Source organism: Chrysemys picta, chromosome 2 (assembly GCF_011386835.1).
Source record: "Chrysemys picta bellii isolate R12L10 chromosome 2, ASM1138683v2, whole genome shotgun sequence".
Lineage (NCBI taxonomy): Eukaryota > Metazoa > Chordata > Testudines > Emydidae > Chrysemys > Chrysemys picta.
In genome coordinates, this window is record NC_088792.1 from 657,635 (window position 1) to 678,334 (window position 20,700).

General features: G+C 59.3%; 2 protein-coding genes across 3 annotated transcripts in view; one reads left to right on the plus strand and one right to left on the minus strand.

The window, feature by feature from the left end:
- AGAP3 (ArfGAP with GTPase domain, ankyrin repeat and PH domain 3) overlaps positions 1-20,700 on the minus strand; it is a 222,994-nt gene that overhangs the window by 162,847 nt on the left and 39,447 nt on the right. The gene's annotated exons all lie outside the window — the stretch shown is intronic.
- LOC135981871 (uncharacterized) lies at positions 7,325-11,310 on the plus strand. Its single transcript, XM_065586513.1, has one exon. It carries the CDS (start codon positions 8,139-8,141, stop codon positions 10,845-10,847), a length of 2,709 nt encoding a protein of 902 aa, XP_065442585.1. The 5' UTR covers positions 7,325-8,138; the 3' UTR covers positions 10,848-11,310.

Here is a 20,700-nt window from a genome sequence, read left to right on the forward strand (position 1 = left end):
AAACAAAAGGAAGTATTTTTTCATACAACGCACAGTCAACCCGTGGAACTCTTGGCCTTCACAACATCTTCTGGTAAGGACTGTAACAGGGTTCAAAAAATAACTAGATAAGTTCACGGAGGATAGGTCCATCAATGGCTATTAGCCAGAATGGGCAGGGATGGTGTCCCTAGCCTCTGTTTGCTAGAAGCTGGGAATGGGCGACGGGCTGGATTACTTGATGATTCCCTGTTCTGTTCATTCCCTCTGGGGCACCTGGCATTGGCCACTGTCAGACAGGATACTGGGCTAGATGGACCATTGGTCTGACCCAGTCTGGCCGTTCTTATGTTCTTAATTTTCAACAGGCACCACCAGCCTCCCAGACATCATGTGGCTTGGGCATAATCTTTGACCCAGTCCTCTCTAGAGCCACACATCCAGGCCATGGCTAAGTCTGGCCTCTCCTTCCTGCATGACATCTCTAAGCTCAGCCTTTCTTCTCCAGCCACACAGCTGAACTTGTCCAGGCCCTCTTCATCCCACAATCTGACTCCTGCAGTCTCCTCTCTGCCTTCGACAATCCACTCATCCTGCGGCTGCAAAGATCATTATCCTGACTTGTCACATGGACCACACGCCCACCCCGTATGTCCCTCCACTGGCTCGTCCTGCTTTCTTCTTCTTCTGTATCCTCCTGAACCGCCAGGTGCATATGACATCCTGCAGTTCCCACCTTTATTTTGGTCTTGTTCTGGTCCGGTTCAGGCTTCTGAATGTCATGTTGATGGATCCGGTTTCTCTCTCTAGGGTCCTGCATCATGTTTCTCTAGGTTGCCCTCTTGTTCTCTTTCCTGGTGATGTCCATATTATCACTTGCCATGGAAGTCGTGTTGGTGACATTCTTAATGCGCATCCTAAATATATCCATCATCTTGGTCTTACCATATTTGATGCTTTAAGGTTGGTTTACTCTCTTTCGAATTTCTGATGTTGGAAGAACCTCTTTCCAATGGACACTGAAAATCTCCTGCAGGCATTTACTTTGGGATGTACTGATCTTCATTTCTGTTGCCCATTTCCAAAACTCTGCTCCATAAAGGAGGACAGACATGAGGACAATATTAAAAATTCATATTTTTGTGTCATAGAATCGTAGGACTGGAAGGGACCTCGAGAGGTCACCTAGTCCAGTCCCCTGCATTCATGGCAGGACTAAGTATTATCCAGACCATCCCTGACAGGTGTTTGTCCAATCTGCTCTTAAAAGCCTCCAATGACAAAGACTCCACAACCTCCCTAGGCAATTTATTTCAGTACCTAACCACCCTGACAGGTAGGGAGTTTTTCAGTCAGTGCCAATCAAGTTACTTTTCCAAATCTTTTCAGGTTTATGAAAGTTGTTTGCTGCTTTCGATATTTGTTGCTCAATGTCTAGCCTGGTGTTGCCATCACTGCACATCACATGCCCCCGATGAGTAAAATAACGGATTTCTTCTAGTGTTTCATCACCCGCTCTGATGGTTACTTTGGGGACGTGGATGGCCATCTGTCACACCCTTCCCTCACAGCAAACCATTGGCTGATGCTGTTACCATCCCTGACTGCAAATCCGGCATTGTCATATAGATTCTGGATTATTCTAATTACTTTTACTGGTATCCCATCGTGTGTCAATTTTCCAAAGTCTGTCTCTGTGTCGGCTGCCCAAAGCCGTCTGGACATCTACAAAGCTCAGCACAAGAGAGGCTGGCCACTGCCCACTGGGTTCTGTGAGAAGAACCTGTGATCTCAATGGGCTAAAACCTGTTTGTTCCTCTCTAAGCTGAAGCTCCCCCTAGATCAAACACAAGCTTGTCCTTTCCTTGAAGAGTCGTCACAACCTTTAGCCCTGGCCCAACGACCTGTGCCTTCACTCTACCATGTTCCCAGCCTGCACCACCCCCCACTCAGATGCAACCTGCAGGATCCCCTCTACCCATCGGGAGCTCCCTGGGAAAATCTGGGCAGCCACTCACTTCCTTGTTCTCCATCTACCTCAGCTCAGCCATGCTACTCCCAGAACCCAGCCTGATGGTGACAGGGGGCAGCCGACGAGCTAAGACTGTCCTCCCTGATCTGCCTGCCTTTCCCTACCCCTTCATTCCCACTAACTCCCCGTTCCTGCTATTCCTTCATTCCACCCGCCCCAGTTCACCACGGACCCCATCACCACGTCAGTAACCTGTGCCCTTCACCGCCCCAGTTCAAACACCCGGACCCCATCACCACGTCAGTAACCTGTGCCCTTCACCGCCCCAGTTCAAACACCCGGACCCCCATCGCCGCGTCAGTAACCTGTGCCCCTCACCGCCCCAGTTCAAACACCCGGACCCCATCACCACATCAGTAACCTGTGCCCCTCACCGCCCCAGTTCAAACACCCGGTCCCTCATCGCCGCGTCAGTAACCTGTGCCCCTCACCGCCCCAGTTCAAACACCCAGACCCCCATCGCCGCGTCAGTAACCTGTGCCCCTCACCGCCCCAGTTCAAACACCCGGACCCCATCGCCGCGTCAGTAACCTGTGCCCCTCACCGCCCCAGTTCAAACACCCGGACCCCATCGCCGCGTCAGTAACCTGTGCCCCTCACCGCCCCAGTTCAAACACCCGGACCCCATCACCACGTCAGTAACCTGTGCCCCTCACCACCCCAGTTCAAACACCCGGTCCCTCATCGCCGCGTCAGTAACCTGTGCCCCTCACCGCCCCAGTTCAAACACCCGGACCCCATCGCCGCGTCAGTAACCTGTGCCCCTCACCGCCCCAGTTCAAACACCCGGACCCCATCGCCGCGTCAGTAACCTGTGCCCCTCACCGCCCCAGTTCAAACACCCGGACCCTCATCGCCGCGTCAGTAACCTGTGCCCCTCACCGCCCCAGTTCAAACACCCAGACCCCCATCACCACGTCAGTAACCTGTGCCCCTCACCGCCCCAGTTCAAACACCCGGACCCCATCACCACGTCAGTAACCTGTGCCCCTCACCACCCCAGTTCAAACACCCGGTCCCTCATCGCCGCGTCAGTAACCTGTGCCCCTCACCGCCCCAGTTCAAACACCCGGACCCTCATCGCCGCGTCAGTAACCTGTGCCCCTCACCGCCCCAGTTCAAACACCCGGACCCTCATCGCCGCGGCAGTAACCTGTGCCCCTCACCGCCCCAGTTCAAACACCCAGACCCCCATCACCACGTCAGTAACCTGTGCCCTTCACCGCCCCAGTTCAAACACCCGGACCCCATCGCCACGTCAGTAACCTGTGCCCCTCACCGCTCCAGTTCAAACACCCGGACCCCATCGCCACGTCAGTAACCTGTGCCCCTCACCGCCCCAGTTCAAACACCCGGACCCCATCGCCACGTCAGTAACCTGTGCCCCTCACCGCCCCAGTTCAAACACCCAGACCCCCATCACCACGTCAGTAACCTGTGCCCCTCACCGCCCCAGTTCAAACACCCAGACCCCCATCACCACGTCAGTAACCTGTGCCCCTCACCGCCCCAGTTCAAACACCCGGACCCTCATCGCCGCACTGATGTCAAGAAGTGGCTGGCGACATGCCACAGAAGCAGTCATACCATCTGCCCCAAGGCCACAGGAATACAGGCACTGCCAGCCTGGCTCAGACCCGGGCCCATCTGGCCTGGCATCCTCTCCCGCCGTGGCCAGGGCCCCGACACACAGCACGGGGACAGGAGCGCTGCAGAAGGCCCCTACGGCAGCTTTCCCGAACTGCAATTACTTAGAGGCCGTCTCGGGAAGCAAGAGCATTGGGGCTTGTAACAACTCCGGACCGGACCCTGTCCGATCCTCTCTGGAATCCAGCTAGGTTCTTGGCCTTAACGATCTCTCGGGGCAATGAATTCCATGAACTAACTTCCGAATTCGCCACGCCTGAGCGCCAGCCCGCCCAGAGGAACAGGAGACACCCAAACAGAACCCAAGAGGACACAGGCTGTTCCTGTAGGCCCCGAACGCGCACCAGGCCCCGACAGTGCAAAGCACCAGAAGGAACCATCTGGAGAACAAAGAGTAGCCGACAGTGGGGTTCGGGCCAGTTTTTCAACCTGCCATGTCTGTGCAGGGCAGGGCTGGAGCACTGCCCAAGGCTGGGTGCTAGGCAGCGCCCCGATGGGCTGGGTCCTTGGCCCCTACACAGCGTGTATCTCAGCCTGTGACAGACGCCAGCCAGCTGGGGGCAGCGCCAGGAGCATGCAGGGATCCAGGCGGCTGAAAGCTGCACTGAGCCTGGTTCCCTGCGGGGCTGAGGGTGCAGCAACCGCTGACACAGGCCCTTCCCCGAGGGCAGCTTCACTCTTCTGCTTCACCGACCAACCAAAGGGGCTCCACAGGGCCAGCGCGGCCAGGGGGTGGGGGGCCAGGTGCCATGTCACCACAGGGCCAGCGCGGCCAGGGGGTGGGGGGCCAGGTGCCATGTCACCACAGGGCCAGCACTGACAGGGGAAGGGGGGCCAGGTGCCATGTCACCCCATAGCTAGTGCTGCCAGGGGGTGGGGGGGCCAGGTGCCATGTCACCCCATGGCTAGCACTGCGGGGGGAAAGGGGGGGCGAGAGGACACGATGTCACCCAGGGCCAGCGCTGCCAGGGGAAGGGGGGCCAGGTGCCATGTCACCCCATAGCTAGTGCTGCCAGGAGGCGGGGGGGCCAGGTGCCATGTCACCACAGGGCCAGCACTGACAGGGGAAGGGGGGCCAGGTGCCATGTCACCCCATAGCTAGTGCTGCCAGGGGGTGGGGGGGCCAGGTGCCATGTCACCCCAGGGCTAGCGCTGCCAGGGGGCAGGGGGGCCAGGACACGATGTCACCCCATGGCTAGCACTGCGGGGGGGAAGGGGGGCGAGAGGACACGATGTCACCCAGGGCCAGCGCTGCCACGGGGCAGGGGGGCCAGGACACGATGTCACCCCATGGCTAGTGCTGCGGGGGGGGGGGGGGGGGCGAGAGGACACGATGTCACCCAGGGCCAGCGCTGCCAGGGGGTGGGGGGGCCAGGTGCCATGTCACCCCAGGGCCAGCACTGACAGGGGGCAGGGGAGGGCCGGGGGGCCAGGGAACAATGCCGCCCCATTGCCAGCACTGCCAGGAGGCAGGGGGGCCAGGGAACAATGTCACCCCAGGGCCAGTGCTCCCAGGGGTGGGGGCGTGATGTCTCCCCATGGCCAGCACTGCCAGAGGGCAGGGAGGGGCTGAGGGGCCAGGGAACAATGCCGCCCCATGGCCAGCGCTCCCAGGGGTGGGGGCGTGATGTCTCCCTGTGGCCAGCCTGCCCAGCCCAGAAGACGCGCCAGGCCGCTGTTGCTGGCGGAAGAGCCGCATGCAGAGTCACGGGCTTGCGGCAGCTGCTGGTCCCCCAACGGCTGAGGCAGGAGCCCAGCGCCTGTGCCAGGGGCCCACTGGGGGAGCTGCCACCCCCCGCCCCCCCGTGCACACGGAGACCAGCGCCAGCCGGCTCTGCGGTGCACCACGAATACCAATGAGGCCTCCTCACCAGGCTGTCGGGAGGGGGAGACGGAGCTGCAGCCCGCACAATCCCACGTCACAGCCTGTTCTCACTGCACAGAAATCACAGCCAACCCGCCAGCGCGTCAGCAGCTGGCAACCGGCTGCGCACTCGCTCGTCACCAGGGGCTGACAACCGGGGGCGGGGAGGGGGGCTCGGCCGCTCCCCCAAGGAAAGGAAGGGCAGCTCCCTGGCCCCCATCCCCATTCAGAGACCCACGGGGGGGCTTGAGGGAGAGGGTCTTGGTAAAGAGGAATGAGAGATTCATACACCCCAGGCTCAGGTGGGGAGGGGCCCTCAGGGGAGCAGCAGTCCCCCCCCCCCCCCCCCGGCCCGAGCCCCCGGGCTCAGCCCAGCCAGGATGAGCAGCTAGCAGGAGAGGAGAGGTGCACCCACTCCGACTCAGCTGTTGTAACTCAGCCACCTCTTCCCACTCCTTGGGAGCACCCCGGCAGCCGGCCTCATTCCCACAGCTGCCCACCGGGCCGGAAGGGCAGTCCAGCCTGTGCTCCTGTATCCACAGGTCACCCCGCTGCCCATGCCGAGCCCCAGAACCTTCAACAGCCTCTTGAGAAATGCTCCATTGCCTCCTCGTCTGAGGCCCAGTGAGAGATGGTCACACAGGGAGTGGGTGGCAGAGCTGGGGATAGACCTAACTAACCCCCCGCCTCGCTCAGGAGCCCTTGGCCCTAGGCTCCGGTCTCCCTTCTAGCTGTTAGCCAACCCAAGCGCTGCAGCTCACCGAGCCACGTCCACCTCCCATTCACCCCCCCAGGGACGGAGATCGGCTCCGACGGCCCCTTCCAAGGAGCATCGCCCGGGCGGCGGTACTGAGCTGAGCGCGTGCCCGGCACAGCTCTCCTGGCAGGACCGAGCTCTCGGCAGGCTCTGCGCTCCAGTCACCAAGCGGTTAACGAAAGCCAGGAAGCAAACAGAAGATGCACACAGTGCCTACCTCCAGCACAAGCTCCTTCGCTCCTCCCACGCCCAGCTCAGCCCCTGCCGGCAGTCAGCACCGCTGTGCCGCCCTCTTCTCCCTGGCAGGCCTGGTACCAAAGCAAGCTGCCTTCTTCCCACATGCCACGAGGTCCCTCTCCTGCCACCACCCCCACACTGGCACCGGGCACGGGAAAATCCAGGAGCAGCAAATGCAGGCGTGAGCCCTTTGTGTGGGGCAGGCCTTGCAACTGGCCGTCCCTCGGCCTGTGCCCATGGTGCTGAGGGGGGGGCAAGTGGGGTAATTTGCACCAGGTCCCGCAGGGGCCCCCACGAGAGTTTTTCGGGGCCCCTGGAGCGGGGTCCTTCACTCGCTCTGGGGGCCCCAGAAAACTCTCGCAGGCCCCGGGCCCCCGGAGCTTCTTCCTCTCCAGATCTTCGGCAGCAATTCGGCGGCAGGGGGTCCTTCCGCCCCGGGACCCGCCGCCAAAGTGCCAGGTCTTCGGCAGCGAGGCCCACCGCCGCCGAAGACCCAAGGTCCCCTGAATTCTCTGGGCGGCCCTGGTGCTGAGTGGGCAGTGCCGGGACTCCGAAGGGGGCACTTCCCCGCCGTGCCAGCACCGATGGGGGCAAGGCAAAGGCCCAGACCTAGGTCAGATCCCTGGCACTTTTCATGCCAGTGGCCTGCCAGGCGAAACCCAACGTCTCCTTCCCCACGGTTCCTGTCTGACCTGGGATTCCACACGCTGTGTTCTACACTGCTGGGCAGACCCACCACGCACTGTTAGCTGCTGCATTCCACCCCAGACCTGGTTGCATTTCCGTGACCGCCCTATGTTCCTTACCTACCTGTGACGAACTGGGACTGTTCTTGCTGGGGTGTGTGAATGCTGACAGGGGAGTGTGACTAGGATGGTCTGCATCGGGGGATGGGAGCCGGCCCAAGGGAACATACCTGAGCTTGTAACATGAGAACCCAGGAGGGGGTTGGAGGTCAGATGACTCCGGGGCCCGGGAAACTGAACAAAGGCTGTGGGAGGGGTCGCTGAAGGCAGAGTGTGGGAAGCAGGCTGGAAGGAGGCTGGAGAGATGGCTGGGAGGCAGAGATGGCTCTGACCCCCCAAAGGGGGGGGCTGGGATGCCCTGGGACCCCAAGCTGGACCTAACTGAGGGGGGCCCTGTTGTCTGTGCCTGCAAGACCTGTCTTGGACTGTGTTCCTGTCATCCAAATAAACCTTCTGCTTTACTGGCTGGCTGAGAGTCATGGTGAATCGCAGGAAGCCGGGGGTGCAGGGCCCTGAGTTCCCCAATACTCTGTGACAACTGGTGGCAGCGGTGGGATCTACTGCACCCCGTGGACGGCGCTTCCTGCAGTAAGTGACTGGGGAGCAGTAAAACGAAGGGGGATTGACGGGGACCAGGCCTGCTGAAGAGTGGGAGAGAGACGGTTATTACCCCTGGGAGTGTGTGACCAGCGAGAAGGACTTTTGCAGTAACAGGGTCCCCCGTGGGATCACAGCGAGTGGTCCCAGGGGCGGAGGAGTCTGCAGCTCGACCCTGGCAGAGAGGTGGTGACCTCGAGAAGGGCTGGCACACTAGGGGGCCCCCTGCGAACTGTGGGGAGCTGTGAGCACACAGGCCGGTGAGTGGCCAGCAGGAAGATGTATGCCAAGCGGCTTAAGAGCGACCTGGTGGAGCTGTGCAAGCAGAGGCGGCTGCGCATTGGGAGGCTCACCAAAGAACAGCTCATTGCCCAGCTGGAGGCGGAAGATCGCGCGAATGAACTGATCCCTGTGTCTCAGGGAAGCAGCCTGGCAAATGCAGCGCAGGCACCAGTGTCTGTCCCAGCTGGGAGTGGTCAGCCGGCTGCTGAGGGCTTCCCGAGACCCCTCCTTCCTATGCCTAGGGGAAGGGTGGGGAGGAGCCCAGCAAATACCGAAGGCGCCGTGATCCCCCCGGCCAGCAGGGGGTCCCCCCGGCGAAGCCCGCCGGCCAGCAGAGGATCCTCCCGGCGGCGTTCGGCATCCGGGGAGCGGAATTGGCTGGAATGGGAGAAAGAGCTAAAACTGAGGGAGCTGGAGGATCGTGAACAACAGAGACAGCATGAAGAGAGACAGCGTCAGCATGAACGGGAGGAGAAAGAGAGACAGCATCAGCATGAAGAGAGACAGAGACAGGAGAATGAGAGACAGCGTCAGCATGAACTGGAACTGGCGAGACTGAGGGGCAGCGAACCCCCGGCTGCGGTGAGTGAGGGGGGACCCAGGACTGCACGGAGCTTTGATAAGTGCATCATGGCCCCATACAAGGAGGGGGAGGACATGGATGACTTCCTGGAGGCCTTTGAGACGGCCTGCGAGCTGCACCGGGTTGATCCCGCGGACAGACTCCGGGTCCTTACCCCCTTACTGGACCCCAAATCCGTGGCATTGTACCGCCAACTGGGAGAGGCAGAGAAAGGGGACTACGAACTATTCAAAAAGGCCCTGCTACGTGAGTTTGGGCTGACTCCTGAGATGTACCGGGGAAGGTTCCGGAGTCAAGATAAAACCCCTGAGATCTCATATCTGCAACTAGCCGTCCGCATGGAAAGATACGCCAGCAAGTGGGCGGGTGGGGCCCAGACGAAGGAGGACCTGATTAAACTGCTGGTACTGGAGCAACTGTATGAGCGGTGCCCATCCGACCTGAGGCTGTGGTTGGTGGACAGAAAGCCAGAGAACCCGCGACACGCCGGGCAGCTGGCTGATGAGTTTGTAAAGAGCCGGTCAGGGGGTGGCAGGGAGGAGCCCCAAAGGAACAGGCCCGCCGTGATGCAGAGAGAGAGTCACCCTGGGACCTCCCAAAGAGGGAATATGGGGAATCCCCTCCCACGGGGAATGCCCAGCGTCAGGGACAACCGACCGGCTCGAGGGGACCCACAGGACATGAGCTGCTATTACTGCGGCCGAAGAGGCCACGTTCGGGCCCAGTGCCCCAAGCTCAAGGACAGACTGAGCAGACCGAACCCGCATAGGGTTAACTTGGTAGAGGCCCAGACGGACGAGGGGCAGGCTTCTCACGCAAGAGGGGCTGGCAGCTTATCAACTGCTCAAGAGAGAGAAGGGCCCCAGGCCAGCTCCTCTAGGGGGCTGGATGCCCCAGACTCAGGGTTTTTGGTTTATACGGTGGGCGCGGGGCTGTCCCTCCGGAGAGAGTACCTTGTTCCCCTGGAGGTGGATGGGAGGAAGGTCAATGGATACTGGGATACGGGCGCAGAGGTGACGCTGGCCCGGCCCGAGGTGGTGGCCCCAGATCAGGTGGTGCCCAACTCCTACCTGACCCTGACGGGGGTGGGCGGAACACCAGTCAAAGTGCCCGTGGCAAGGGTACACCTGAAGTGGGGGGCCAAGGAGGGCCCCAAGGATGTGGGGGTACACCCGTATCTGCCCACTGAGGTATTGATGGGGGGGGACCTGGAGAACTGGCCAAGCAACCCCCAAAAGGCACTGGTTGTGACCCGCAGTCAGAGCCGGCGAGGGGCCCTGCGCCCTGGCCTTGGGGGGGGTGCCTTGCCTGAGGCGCAGGACCCTAACCTGGTGGGGAGGGAACGCCCAGGGACGCGGCTCAGGGAGGCTGCAGCTTCGGACCCAGCGGGCGAGAAAGAGCAGGTGGCCATCCCTGTCCCAGCTGCTGAGTTCCAGGCCGAGTTACAGAGAGACCCCTCCTTGCGGAAGATAAGGGACCTGGCCGACCTCAATGCGGTACAGACCATGGAACGAGGTGGCCGGAAAAGGTTCCTGTGGGAGAAGGGGTTCCTGTACCGAGAATGGGCTCCCCCAGGGAAAATGGAGTCAGGGGGGATCAGGAGGCAGCTGGTGGTACCCCAGAAGTATCGCCGCCAGCTGCTGTGCCGGGCCCATGACATTCCCCTCTCAGGGCACCAGGGAACCTGGCGTACCCAGCAGAGGCTGCTACGGAGCTTTTACTGGCCTGGGGTCTTTGTTACTGTCCGACAGTACTGCGGATCCTGTGACCCCTGTCAGAGGGGGAGGAAGGCCTGGGACAAGGGGAAAACAGCTTTAGGACCCTTGCCCAGCATAAAGGATCCTTTCCAGAGGGTGGCCAAGGTTAAAAGGGCGGCTCTAAACCAAGAGAGCCCAAAGCACAGACCTCCAGACTGGAGCGCTGGGAGAAGACCACAGCCCAGTTGGAACCCCAGAGGTATGGGGGTGGGAAAAGGGCACAGGCCGCATAAACCTTCCCACATGCGAACTGCGAGTGCCATCAAGCACCCCCGACCTAAGGGGGGGCGTGGAACGGAAGGGGCCTGGTGTAATTCTCACCAAGGAACTGGAGGGATGCGGGGGCATCCATGGGAACGGGGGTAGGTTCGAACTTCCCCGGGTCACTGGCTAAAGTGACCCTGCTCAGTTCGGTCTCGAAGGGGGGAGAGATGTGACGAACTGGGACTGTTCTTGCTGGGGTGTGTGAATGCTGACAGGGGAGTGTGACTAGGATGGTCTGCATCGGGGGATGGGAGCCGGCCCAAGGGAACATACCTGAGCTTGTAACATGAGAACCCAGGAGGGGGTTGGAGGTCAGATGACTCCGGGGCCCGGGAAACTGAACAAAGGCTGTGGGAGGGGTCGCTGAAGGCAGAGTGTGGGAAGCAGGCTGGAAGGAGGCTGGAGAGATGGCTGGGAGGCAGAGATGGCTCTGACCCCCCAAAGGGGGGGGCTGGGATGCCCTGGGACCCCAAGCTGGACCTAACTGAGGGGGGCCCTGTTGTCTGTGCCTGCAAGACCTGTCTTGGACTGTGTTCCTGTCATCCAAATAAACCTTCTGCTTTACTGGCTGGCTGAGAGTCATGGTGAATCGCAGGAAGCCGGGGGTGCAGGGCCCTGAGTTCCCCAATACTCTGTGACACTACCGAACAGGCCATGCTGTGGTGATGAGTGTTTTATAAGAACCTACCTAGTGCTGTGAGGCTTAGCAAATCCGCAAACAACAGAGGCTTAAGAGCCAATGTAAAATTGCTAACCCTAGTCAGCTCGTGGGGGGGAAGACAACTGGCAATATCAGCAGGGGGTGTCCGAGGAGGGGACATGGGGGGGCAGGGCTGATGCTAGATCTGTGGGTGGAGATGAGGCGGGAGGGAAAGGGAAGAGGATGCAGGATCCTCCCCCAGGGAAGGGCAGGGCTCCTAGAACAGCCTGCAGGAAGGAGCAGAGAGGACCCCAGAGGCCGGCCTGCCAGCGAGCCCCTTGCGGAAAGGCTAGCAGGGCCCTGCACAAGGGCAAAGGCCTGGAGACTTGGGGAGGAGGCTGCACAAGGCAGCAGCCCTCTGGCATGTCCTCGGCAAAGCAGCCAGCCCAGTGAGGTAACCCAACCCCCCCCCCCGCCCCCTCCCACACACACACACCCCACAGGGATGCTGGGGAAAGCAGAGGACCTGCCAAGGAATCTGTGCAGCAGAATGCACAGAAAAGGTAACGGACAAATGGCAAAGACACCCCCTGGGCCCTACAGACCTAGCCAGCGCTCAGCAGAGCCGCTGCACATCCCGCCCCGCAACCAGCAGGAAAAGGCTCATCTCCAAGGGGCAGAAAGGGGAAGAGAAATGGTCTGGTGTAGGCTGCCATAAAGGAAGGGAACCACATCTCTGGGCCCATCTCCTACCTGACTCCAAACATGTATGTGTGGAGTCTCACCAGCCCCCAAGAGGCAGGGCAGTGCTGGTGCCCCAGGGGCAGATGGGGCAGAGAGATCAGGAAGCCTGCGTCAGAGCAGGGAACTGAACCTGTCTCCCCAGCGCCAGCGCCCTACCCACTGGCCTATCCTCTCCATCACAGACCCCCATGACCCAACATCTACCTGCCGGTCCCCCACCACACCAACCAGCGCTCCAGCAGGAAAACTCGGAGCGTGGGAAGGAGAAACGGGCACACATTAAACATGCTACAGACAGCAGCTCCTGGCAAAGCTGGAACAGTTTAAAACCCAATAAAAAGAAGCAAATGCCAGCAATGCAGAATGGGAAACTCCGGACAGACCTTCCCAAGACTATTCCAGACAAGGGATCCGAGCCAGACAGCGTCATCAGAAAAGCAAGGACATGGAGAGAGACCATGGAAACCCAGGAGCCTCCCCTCCCCAGTCCCTATCACAACACAGGGGAACCTCCAAAATGCAAACCTGGGAAGCCAGGCAGCCCAGGGAATGGAGCAAAGGAGAGGTTTCAACAGCACAGAGCCCTTCACCTAACCTCCAATCTGGCCCCTCTCCTACGCCATGGTCAGACGGACGAACGACCCCAGTACACAAAAGCACAAATACTTTCCTCACGAATAACTAGAGGACATTTGTGAGAACAGCAGCGTCAGCAAACTCCTGGGGCATCCCCAGTGACAAATAACACAGCAACAAGAGAACCACAAAAGCCAGGCTCGCTTCCTCCCTGCGAAACAGGCCCCAGCCCATCTTCACTCTGCAGAGCCTTATTAGCAAAGCTTTGCTCCTTCACAGGACTTCACGGAGCAGCTGACTCAGTCTGGCCCCCCAGGATTGCTACAGAATGGAACCGATGGGGAACCATACGCCCTCATTAGCTCCATGCACCGTCCAGCGACTGCACAACAACAATACACAACATGCACCACAGCCCTTCCAGCCAGGGGAGTAACCTCGGTCCAACCTCCCAGCCCCCCGCCCCTAGCCCAGGCCTCCAGAGCTACCTGCCTGCCGCACACTGACGATCTGCTCCCAGGACCTCCGACCCACCGTGTCCAGGGCAGATCGCGGCACTCCCCTCCCTTTTGGGGCCCCACTCCCAGGCTGTGGCCCTGCCCGTCCTTGGGTGACCCACACAAGAGCTGTCTGCTGAACTGGCAGGGGGAGCCCCTGCTTCCCAGCACCACTGCTCTCCCCCCTCAGAGGTGCTGGAGTGGGGGCGCTCAGCCCCCACCCACCCAAGCAGATGTCTGAGGGGCACCAGCTGACCCCACTCCAGCAGGGTCAGCATGGGACTTTCACAACGCCCTCTGCTGAGGCCCCCAAACTAACACCCACTGGCACGAAAGAGGGCAGCTCCGTCCCCGGGCTTGGCTACAGCAGTGGTTCTGCTCCTGTTTCACCCGTGTTAACGGCTTGCCAATTAATCGGTGTTAGCTAACACGGCTGCCAATGCTGGGCTAGACACTCCACAAAGGTTTGTGCCAGGTGGCCACGTGTGCAGCCTACTCCAGGCTGAGCCACTGGGTGAACCACAAGTGTTTGTGGAGTATCAGAATTAAAACAGGACCACAACGGACTCTGGACAAACCCTCAGCTCCCTCATCTGGGGCTGCCTGCAGACTCAGGCTGGCATCACAGCACTGGGCATGCTCGGGTCGTATTTCCAAACCTTCCTGTGCAAACAGGAGGGCTAGAAACAATTTTTTAAAACGTCACTGACATCACAGGATTCCTGGAGCCGATAGGCCTGCACTACCTAGACTTTAACCCAGCCCTGCTGCCCCTGCGGGAAACCTCCCGCAGCGCATGGGCCCGAGATCACCCTGGGACTGACAACTCCGGGTGTTTCAGAACAGGCCCAGGAACAGCCGACCAAGTCAACATTTGTGACGACGACACAGAAATTGAGCAGCCCTGAAATGACCCAAACCTGCTCCTCACAATCAATGCACGGCTGCAGAGACAGCATGAACAGGAAAAGCTGGGCAGGGCTCCACGCTGTAACAACCCCACCAGATGGATACAGTCCTCCTGCAGAGGTACTGCTCCAGCGATTCCACAGCCCAGCCAACCCGCTCCCCCACACCGGGCAGAGACCGGGGCCCAGCACAGACAGCTGGCTGCAGATACGCCATGCAGGCTGGAGGGGCAGCACCGACGGCTGCCACGCAGCGCTGGGCCCATCCCCTGCTAAGCCAGAGACAATCACACAACACAGCTCCTGGGCCCCTATGCCAAAGCAGTGCCCCGACCCATTCCCCACCCCCTGCAAAGCACAGAGGAGCACGCCCTGCGCCGGGCTCTGCAGCGCACGGGAGCGGGGGAAGAGACCGTGTCCACCCAAAAGACAGCGAGGTCACTACTCAGTCCCTGGGAACGGGATGGAGCCCCAAGGGACCCAGCCAGGAGACTAACAGGTCATGCCCCCATCCAGAGGGGAAGGACAGAAGAAAACACCGGGAGTAACTGAGTCCAGGGGACAACAAATGAAAAGCAGGAGGGGGGGGGACAGTCAGAGGGCCTGAGAAGGGGATACCGAGCAGAGACCCGGCCCAGCGCCCAAATCCCAGCAGCTGACGCCGCCCAGAGGAACTCTGCCCGGAGTGCCCAGAATCCAGCCCCATAGGCACGGTCACAGGGACTGCCCCGCCCCGAGATCAATGGGGGGCCGCTTGGGCACCGCCAGGAGGAGGCAGGCGAGGAGCTCCCGCAACATTGTGGGGCTGCGACTGGGGAGCACATAAATAAAGAGGTGCGGGAAGAAATGCAGCCAGCACCGCCCCAGGGGGCTCTGGGGGAGGCGCTGCAGCCGGGCGCACTGGCAATATGCATGCGCCAGGGTCTCCCTCTCACCACAAGCAAACAGGTGTCCGGGAGCCAGAGCTTCCCGCAGGCTCCCAGAGGGGAAACCCGGCAGCAAGCAAGACAACGGGATGGGGGCTCTGCTACCCAGGAGGGGACAAAAGCGGCTGCTATCTAGAGGGGGCTGCTCAGATCAGGGTCTCCAGGGAACCTCTCTGCCAGGCTTGGGACTGTTCTGGGGAGGCAAGGTGCCCCGCCCCCCCAGCACCCAAAGCAGTGGGCCCCCCTTCCTGAGGCCATGGAGCTGGGCAGACTGACACCCATCCATGCTGGGGTGCAGAGAACCAACATAACTCACGTCTGTTGTGGCCAAAGGCGGCTTCACCGCTTGCAATCCAAGGTCGAGTCTCATTGCTCAACGGGCCCCAAGAAGGCAGAGCCCTGAGTGAGCAGCCCGAAGCTGAACGGTTCCAGCTGGCCCGGGCAGGACTGAAGGGAACCAGCAGCAGTGCAGGGGGAGGTGGTCAGGGCACTGCGGGGCCCTCCGCCAGCCAGCGTAGCCAGAGCCAGGCACACCCTGGGAACGGCCCTTCTAGGGAGTTCAGAGATTGCCCTGGGCAGTGCAGCTCCACCTGGCATCCCTGCTGGCACCCTCCAGTTCCACACCCAGCCCCGAGCCCTCCCTGCACCCCTTCGCCACGACAGCATGCACCCCCCAGCACAGCACTCGGCTGTGTCTGAACGAGCCTGCGCCGAAGCTCTGTGCTCATCAGATGGAAACAATGAAGGCTGTGCAGGCGTTTGGATGGTTAGGAGAAACCCGGGCCCCTCTCCCCTCACATTCAGAGGTGCCCAATGGGGTGGGGTGTGTGCACTGGGAGCAGGGGGGTCTTCCAGAGGAGACAAAACACGAGTCTACGGTCACGGCACTTCTCCGAGCACTGGGGGATTAAGCCGAGGTTCTAGCCAAACTCCAGCTCAGTCGTTACAGGCTGTTCCGCTGCTGTTTCTGTTCCTTTGCTGCCGTGCTCCAGCCCAGAGGCGGCTGGTTTCCGAGGGGGGTGAGATGACTCCCCGAACATAGTCTGTGGTCACAGGATTAACAACCTTCTTTTAACAATAAGCAGCGCGTGAGCTCTCTGGGGCAGCAGCTGTCTGCGCACACGTCTCTCGTACCACGCTGAGCACAGCAGCCTCCATCCCCCACTGGGTCCTTGGATTATTTGCTATTTCGGTGATGGCAGCAGCTCAGAGAACGGGTTCCAGCCCGGCAAGAAACTGGGACGGTGGCACGTCCCGAGACACCTAACAGGCCCCTACCTGCTCCCACAAGCCCTGGGCGTCAAAGGTGCATGATTCTTGCTTTGCTTCAGAAAAACGGTTGAAAACAGAAAAGCAGATCTGGAGCTGTATGGAGCGGGGCCTGGCTCGTGGCATGGGGGGGGGGAGGAAGAGGGGCTTGCGGCACGGGGGGGGGGGTGGAGGGGCTTGCGGCAGGGGGGTGGACCTCGTGACGCCGGGGGGAAGGGGGCTCATGGCACGGGTGGACCTCATGACACCGGGAGGAAGGGGGCTCGTGACACTGGTGGGGAGGGGGATTTGTGGCACAGGTGGACCTCGTGACACCGGGGGGAAGGGAGCTCGTGACACTGGGGGGGAGGGGGGCTCGTGGCACGGGTGGACCTTGTGACACCAGGAGGAAGGGGGCTCGTGACACTGGGGAACAAGGGGGGCTCGCGGCAGACACACTCCATAGTTTGGGCAGCTCTGCCCATTCAGGGGAGACCCCGACTGCAGGAAGTTTGGGAGAGACACCCCATGTGCAGGGCTCCCAAGATGCATCAGGGCAGGGCCCCCCACACGTCTCCCACGGCGCGCACAGAGCTCTGCAGAACTCGTAGGTAACGGTCCTGGAGAGATGAGGGCTCCACAAGAACCTTCCTCTCCCCTCTCCCCCAGCCCCGCGACAAACTGCCTAATGCCCCACTGCAGTTCCCCTGCGGCCCCTGGAACTAGGGACCAGCCCTGGCAGAGGGCAGCTCTGCCAAGCCAGCGGGGGAGTCAGCACCACACCCCTCAGCCTGGAGCATGCTCACCCCTTCAGGCACCCTGAACCCTGTGTGACGAAGGGGGACTGTTCTGAATGTGGTCTTTGAATGCTGAGGGGGGTTTGGCTAGGGGGCTGCATTAGGGGATGGGAGACTGGCCTTAAGGGACAATACCTGAGCACGGAACATGAGAATCCAGGAAGGGGGTTGCAGCCAGGTGACACCTCTGCCCGGGAAATGGACAAAAGGCTGAATGAGAGACGCTGGAGGCAGTTAGTTTTGGAGCTGGCTAGTGAATCACAGAATCATAGACTATCAGGGTTGGAAGGGACCTCAGGAGGTATCTAGTCCAACCCCCTGCTCAAAGCAGGACCAATTCCCAACTAAATCATCCCAGCCAGGGCTTTGTCAAGCCGGGCCTTAAAAACCTCTAAGGAAGGAGATTCCACCACCTCCCTAGGGAACCCATTCCAGTGTTTCACCACCCTCCTAGTGAAAAAGTGTTTCCTAATATCCAACCTAGACCTCCCCCACTGCAACTTGAAACCATTGCTCCTTGTTCTGTCATCTGCCACCACTGAGAACAGCCGAGCTCCATCCTCTTTGGAACCCCCCTTCAGGTAGTTGACGGCTGCTATCAAATCCCCCCTCATTCTTCTCTTCTGGAGACTAAACAATCCCAGTTCTCTCAGCCTCTCCTCATAAGTCATGTGCTCCAGTGCCCTGATCATTTTTGTTGCCCTCTGCTGGACTCTTTCCAATTTTTCCACATCCTTCTTGTAGTGTAGGGCCCAAAACTGGACACAGTACTCCAGATGAGGCCTCACCAATGTCGAATAAAGGGGAACGATCACGTTCCTCGATCTGCTGGCAATGCCCCTACTTATACAGCCCAAAATGCCGTTAGCCATCTTGGCAACAAGAGCACACTGTTGACTCATATCCAGCTTCTCGTCCACTGTGACCCCTAGGTCCTTTTCTGCAGAACTGCTACCTAGCCATTCGGTCCCTAGTCTGTAGCAGTGCATGGGATTCTTCCATCCTAAGTGCAGGACTCTGCACTTGTCCTTGTTGAACCTCATCAGGTTTTTTTTGGCCCAATCCTCTAATTTGTCTAGGTCCCTCTGTATCCGATCCCTACCCTCTAGTGTATCTACCACGCCTCCCAGTTTAGTGTCATCTGCAAACTTGCTGAGAGTGCAGTCCACACCATCCTCCAGATCATTAATAAAGATATTAAACATAACTGGCCCCAGGACCGACCCTTGGGGCACTCCGCTTGAAACCGGCTGCCAACTAGACATGGAGCCATTGATCACTACCCGTTGAGCCCGACGATCTAGCCAGCTTTCTATCCACCTTACAGTCCATTCATCCAGCCCATACTTCTTTAACTTGCTGGCAAGAATACTGTGGGAGACCGTATCAAAAGCTTTGCTAAAGTCAAGGAATAACACATCCACTGCTTTCCCCTCATCCACAGAGCCAGTTATCTCATCATAGAAGGCAATTAGGTTAGTCAGGCACGACTTCCCCTTGGTGAATCCATGCTGACTGTTCCTGATCACTTTCCTCTCCTCTAAGTGTTTCAGAATTGATTCCTTGAGGACCTGCTCCATGATTTTTCCAGGGACTGAGGTGAGGCTGACTGGCCTGTAGTTCCCCGGATCCTCCTTCTTCCCTTTTTTAAAGATGGGCACTACATTAGCTTTTTTCCAGTCATCCGGGACCTCCCCCGATCGCCATGAGTTTTCAAAGATGATGGCCAATGGCTCCGTAATCACATCCGCCAACTCCTTTAGCACCCTCGGATGCAGCGCATCCGGCCCCATGGACTTGTGCACGTCCAGTTTTTCTAAATAGTCCCAAACCACCTCCTCCCCATGCTGTGCTGCCCAGTCCAGCAGTCTGGGAGCTGACCTTGTTTGTGAAGACAGAGGCCAAAAAAGCATTGAGTACATTAGCTTTTTCCACATCCTCGGTCACTAGGTTGCCTCCCTCATTCACTAAGGGACCCACACTTTCCTTGACTTTCTTCTTATTGCTAACATACATGAAGAAACCCTTCTTGTTACTCTTAACATCTCTTGCTAGCTGCAACTCCAAGTGTGATTTGGCCTTCCTGATTTCACTCCTGCATGCCTGAGCAATATTTTTATACTCCTCCCCGGTCATTTGTCCAATCTTCCACTTCTTGTAAGCTTCTTTTTTGCATTTAAGATCAGCAAGGATTTTACTGTTTAGCCAAGACTTGCATCTGAAGAAGTGAGGTTCTTACCCACGAAAGCTTATGATCCCAATACTTCTGTTAGTCTTAAAGGTGCCACAGGACCCTCTGTTGCTTTTTGCCCTTCATGTTATTCTCCCAGGGGATCCTGCCCATCTGTTCCCTGAGGGAGTCAAAGTCTGCTTTTCTGAAGTCCAGGGTCCGTATTCTGCTGCTTTCCTTTCTTCCTTGTGTCAAGATCCTGAACTCGACCATCTCATGGTCACTGCCTCCCAGGTTCCCATCCACTTTTGCTTCCCCTACTAATTCTTGAATTTGTGAAATGGAGGGCGGCCCAGACGGGGCTCTGCCCCCCCCCCCTCCCGGGGGCTGTGGGTCCTTGGGGCCCCTAGATGGACCAAACTAAGGGGGGTCCTGTTGTCTGTACCTGCAAGACCTGCCTTGGACTGTGTTCCTGTCATCTAAATAAACCTTCTCTCCCCCCTTCGAGACCGAACTGAGCAGGGTCACTTCAGCCAGTGACCTGGGGAAGTTCGAACCTACCCATGTTCCCATGGATGCCGCAACATCCCTCCTATTCCTTGGTGAGAATTACACCAGGACCTAACAGGTTTACGCCCCCCCTTAGGTCGGGTGTGCTCAATGACACTCATAGTTCGCCTGTGGGAAGGTTTATGCGGCCTGTGCCCTTTTTCCACCCCAATACCCCTGGGGTTCCAACTGGGCTGGAGTCTTCTCCCAGCGTTCCAGTCTGGAGGGCTGTGATTTGGGCTCTCTTGGTTCAGAGCCGCCCTTTTAACCTTGGCCACCCTCCGGAAAGGCTCCTCTATGATGGGCAAGGGTTTTAAAGACGTTTTTTTTCTTGTTCCGGGCCTTCCCCACCCTCTGACGGGGTCACAGGATCGGCAGTACTGTCGGACAGTAACAAAGACCCCAGCCAGTAAAAGCCCCGTAGCAGCCTCCGCTGGGTACGCCAGGTTCCCTGGTGCCCTGAGCGGGGAATGTCATGGGCCCGGTACAGCAGCTGGCGGCAATACTTCTGGGGTACCACCAGCTGCCTCCTGATCCCCCCGACTCCATTTTCCCTGGGGGAGCCCATTCTCGGTACAGGAACCCCTTCTCCCACAGGAACCTTTTCCGGCCACCTCTTCCCATGGTCTGTACCGCACTGAGGTCGGCCAGGTCCCTTATCTTCCACAAGGAGGGATCTTTCTGCAACTCGGCCTGGAACTCAGCAGCTAGGACAGGGATGGCCACCTGCTCTCTCTCGTCGGCTGGGTCTGAAGCCGCAGCCTCCCTGAGCCATGTCCCTGGGCACTCCCTCCACACCAGGTTAGGGTCCTGCGCCTCGGGCAAAGTACCTTCCCCGTTGTCAGGGCGCAGTGCCCCTCGCAGGTTCTGACTACGGGTCACGACCAGGGCACCCTGGGA

Coding starts and splice junctions, on each gene's coding strand:
- LOC135981871 (XM_065586513.1), top strand. CDS start 8,139: ATGTATGCCAAGCGGCTTAAGAGCGACCTGGTGGAGCTGTGCAAGCAG.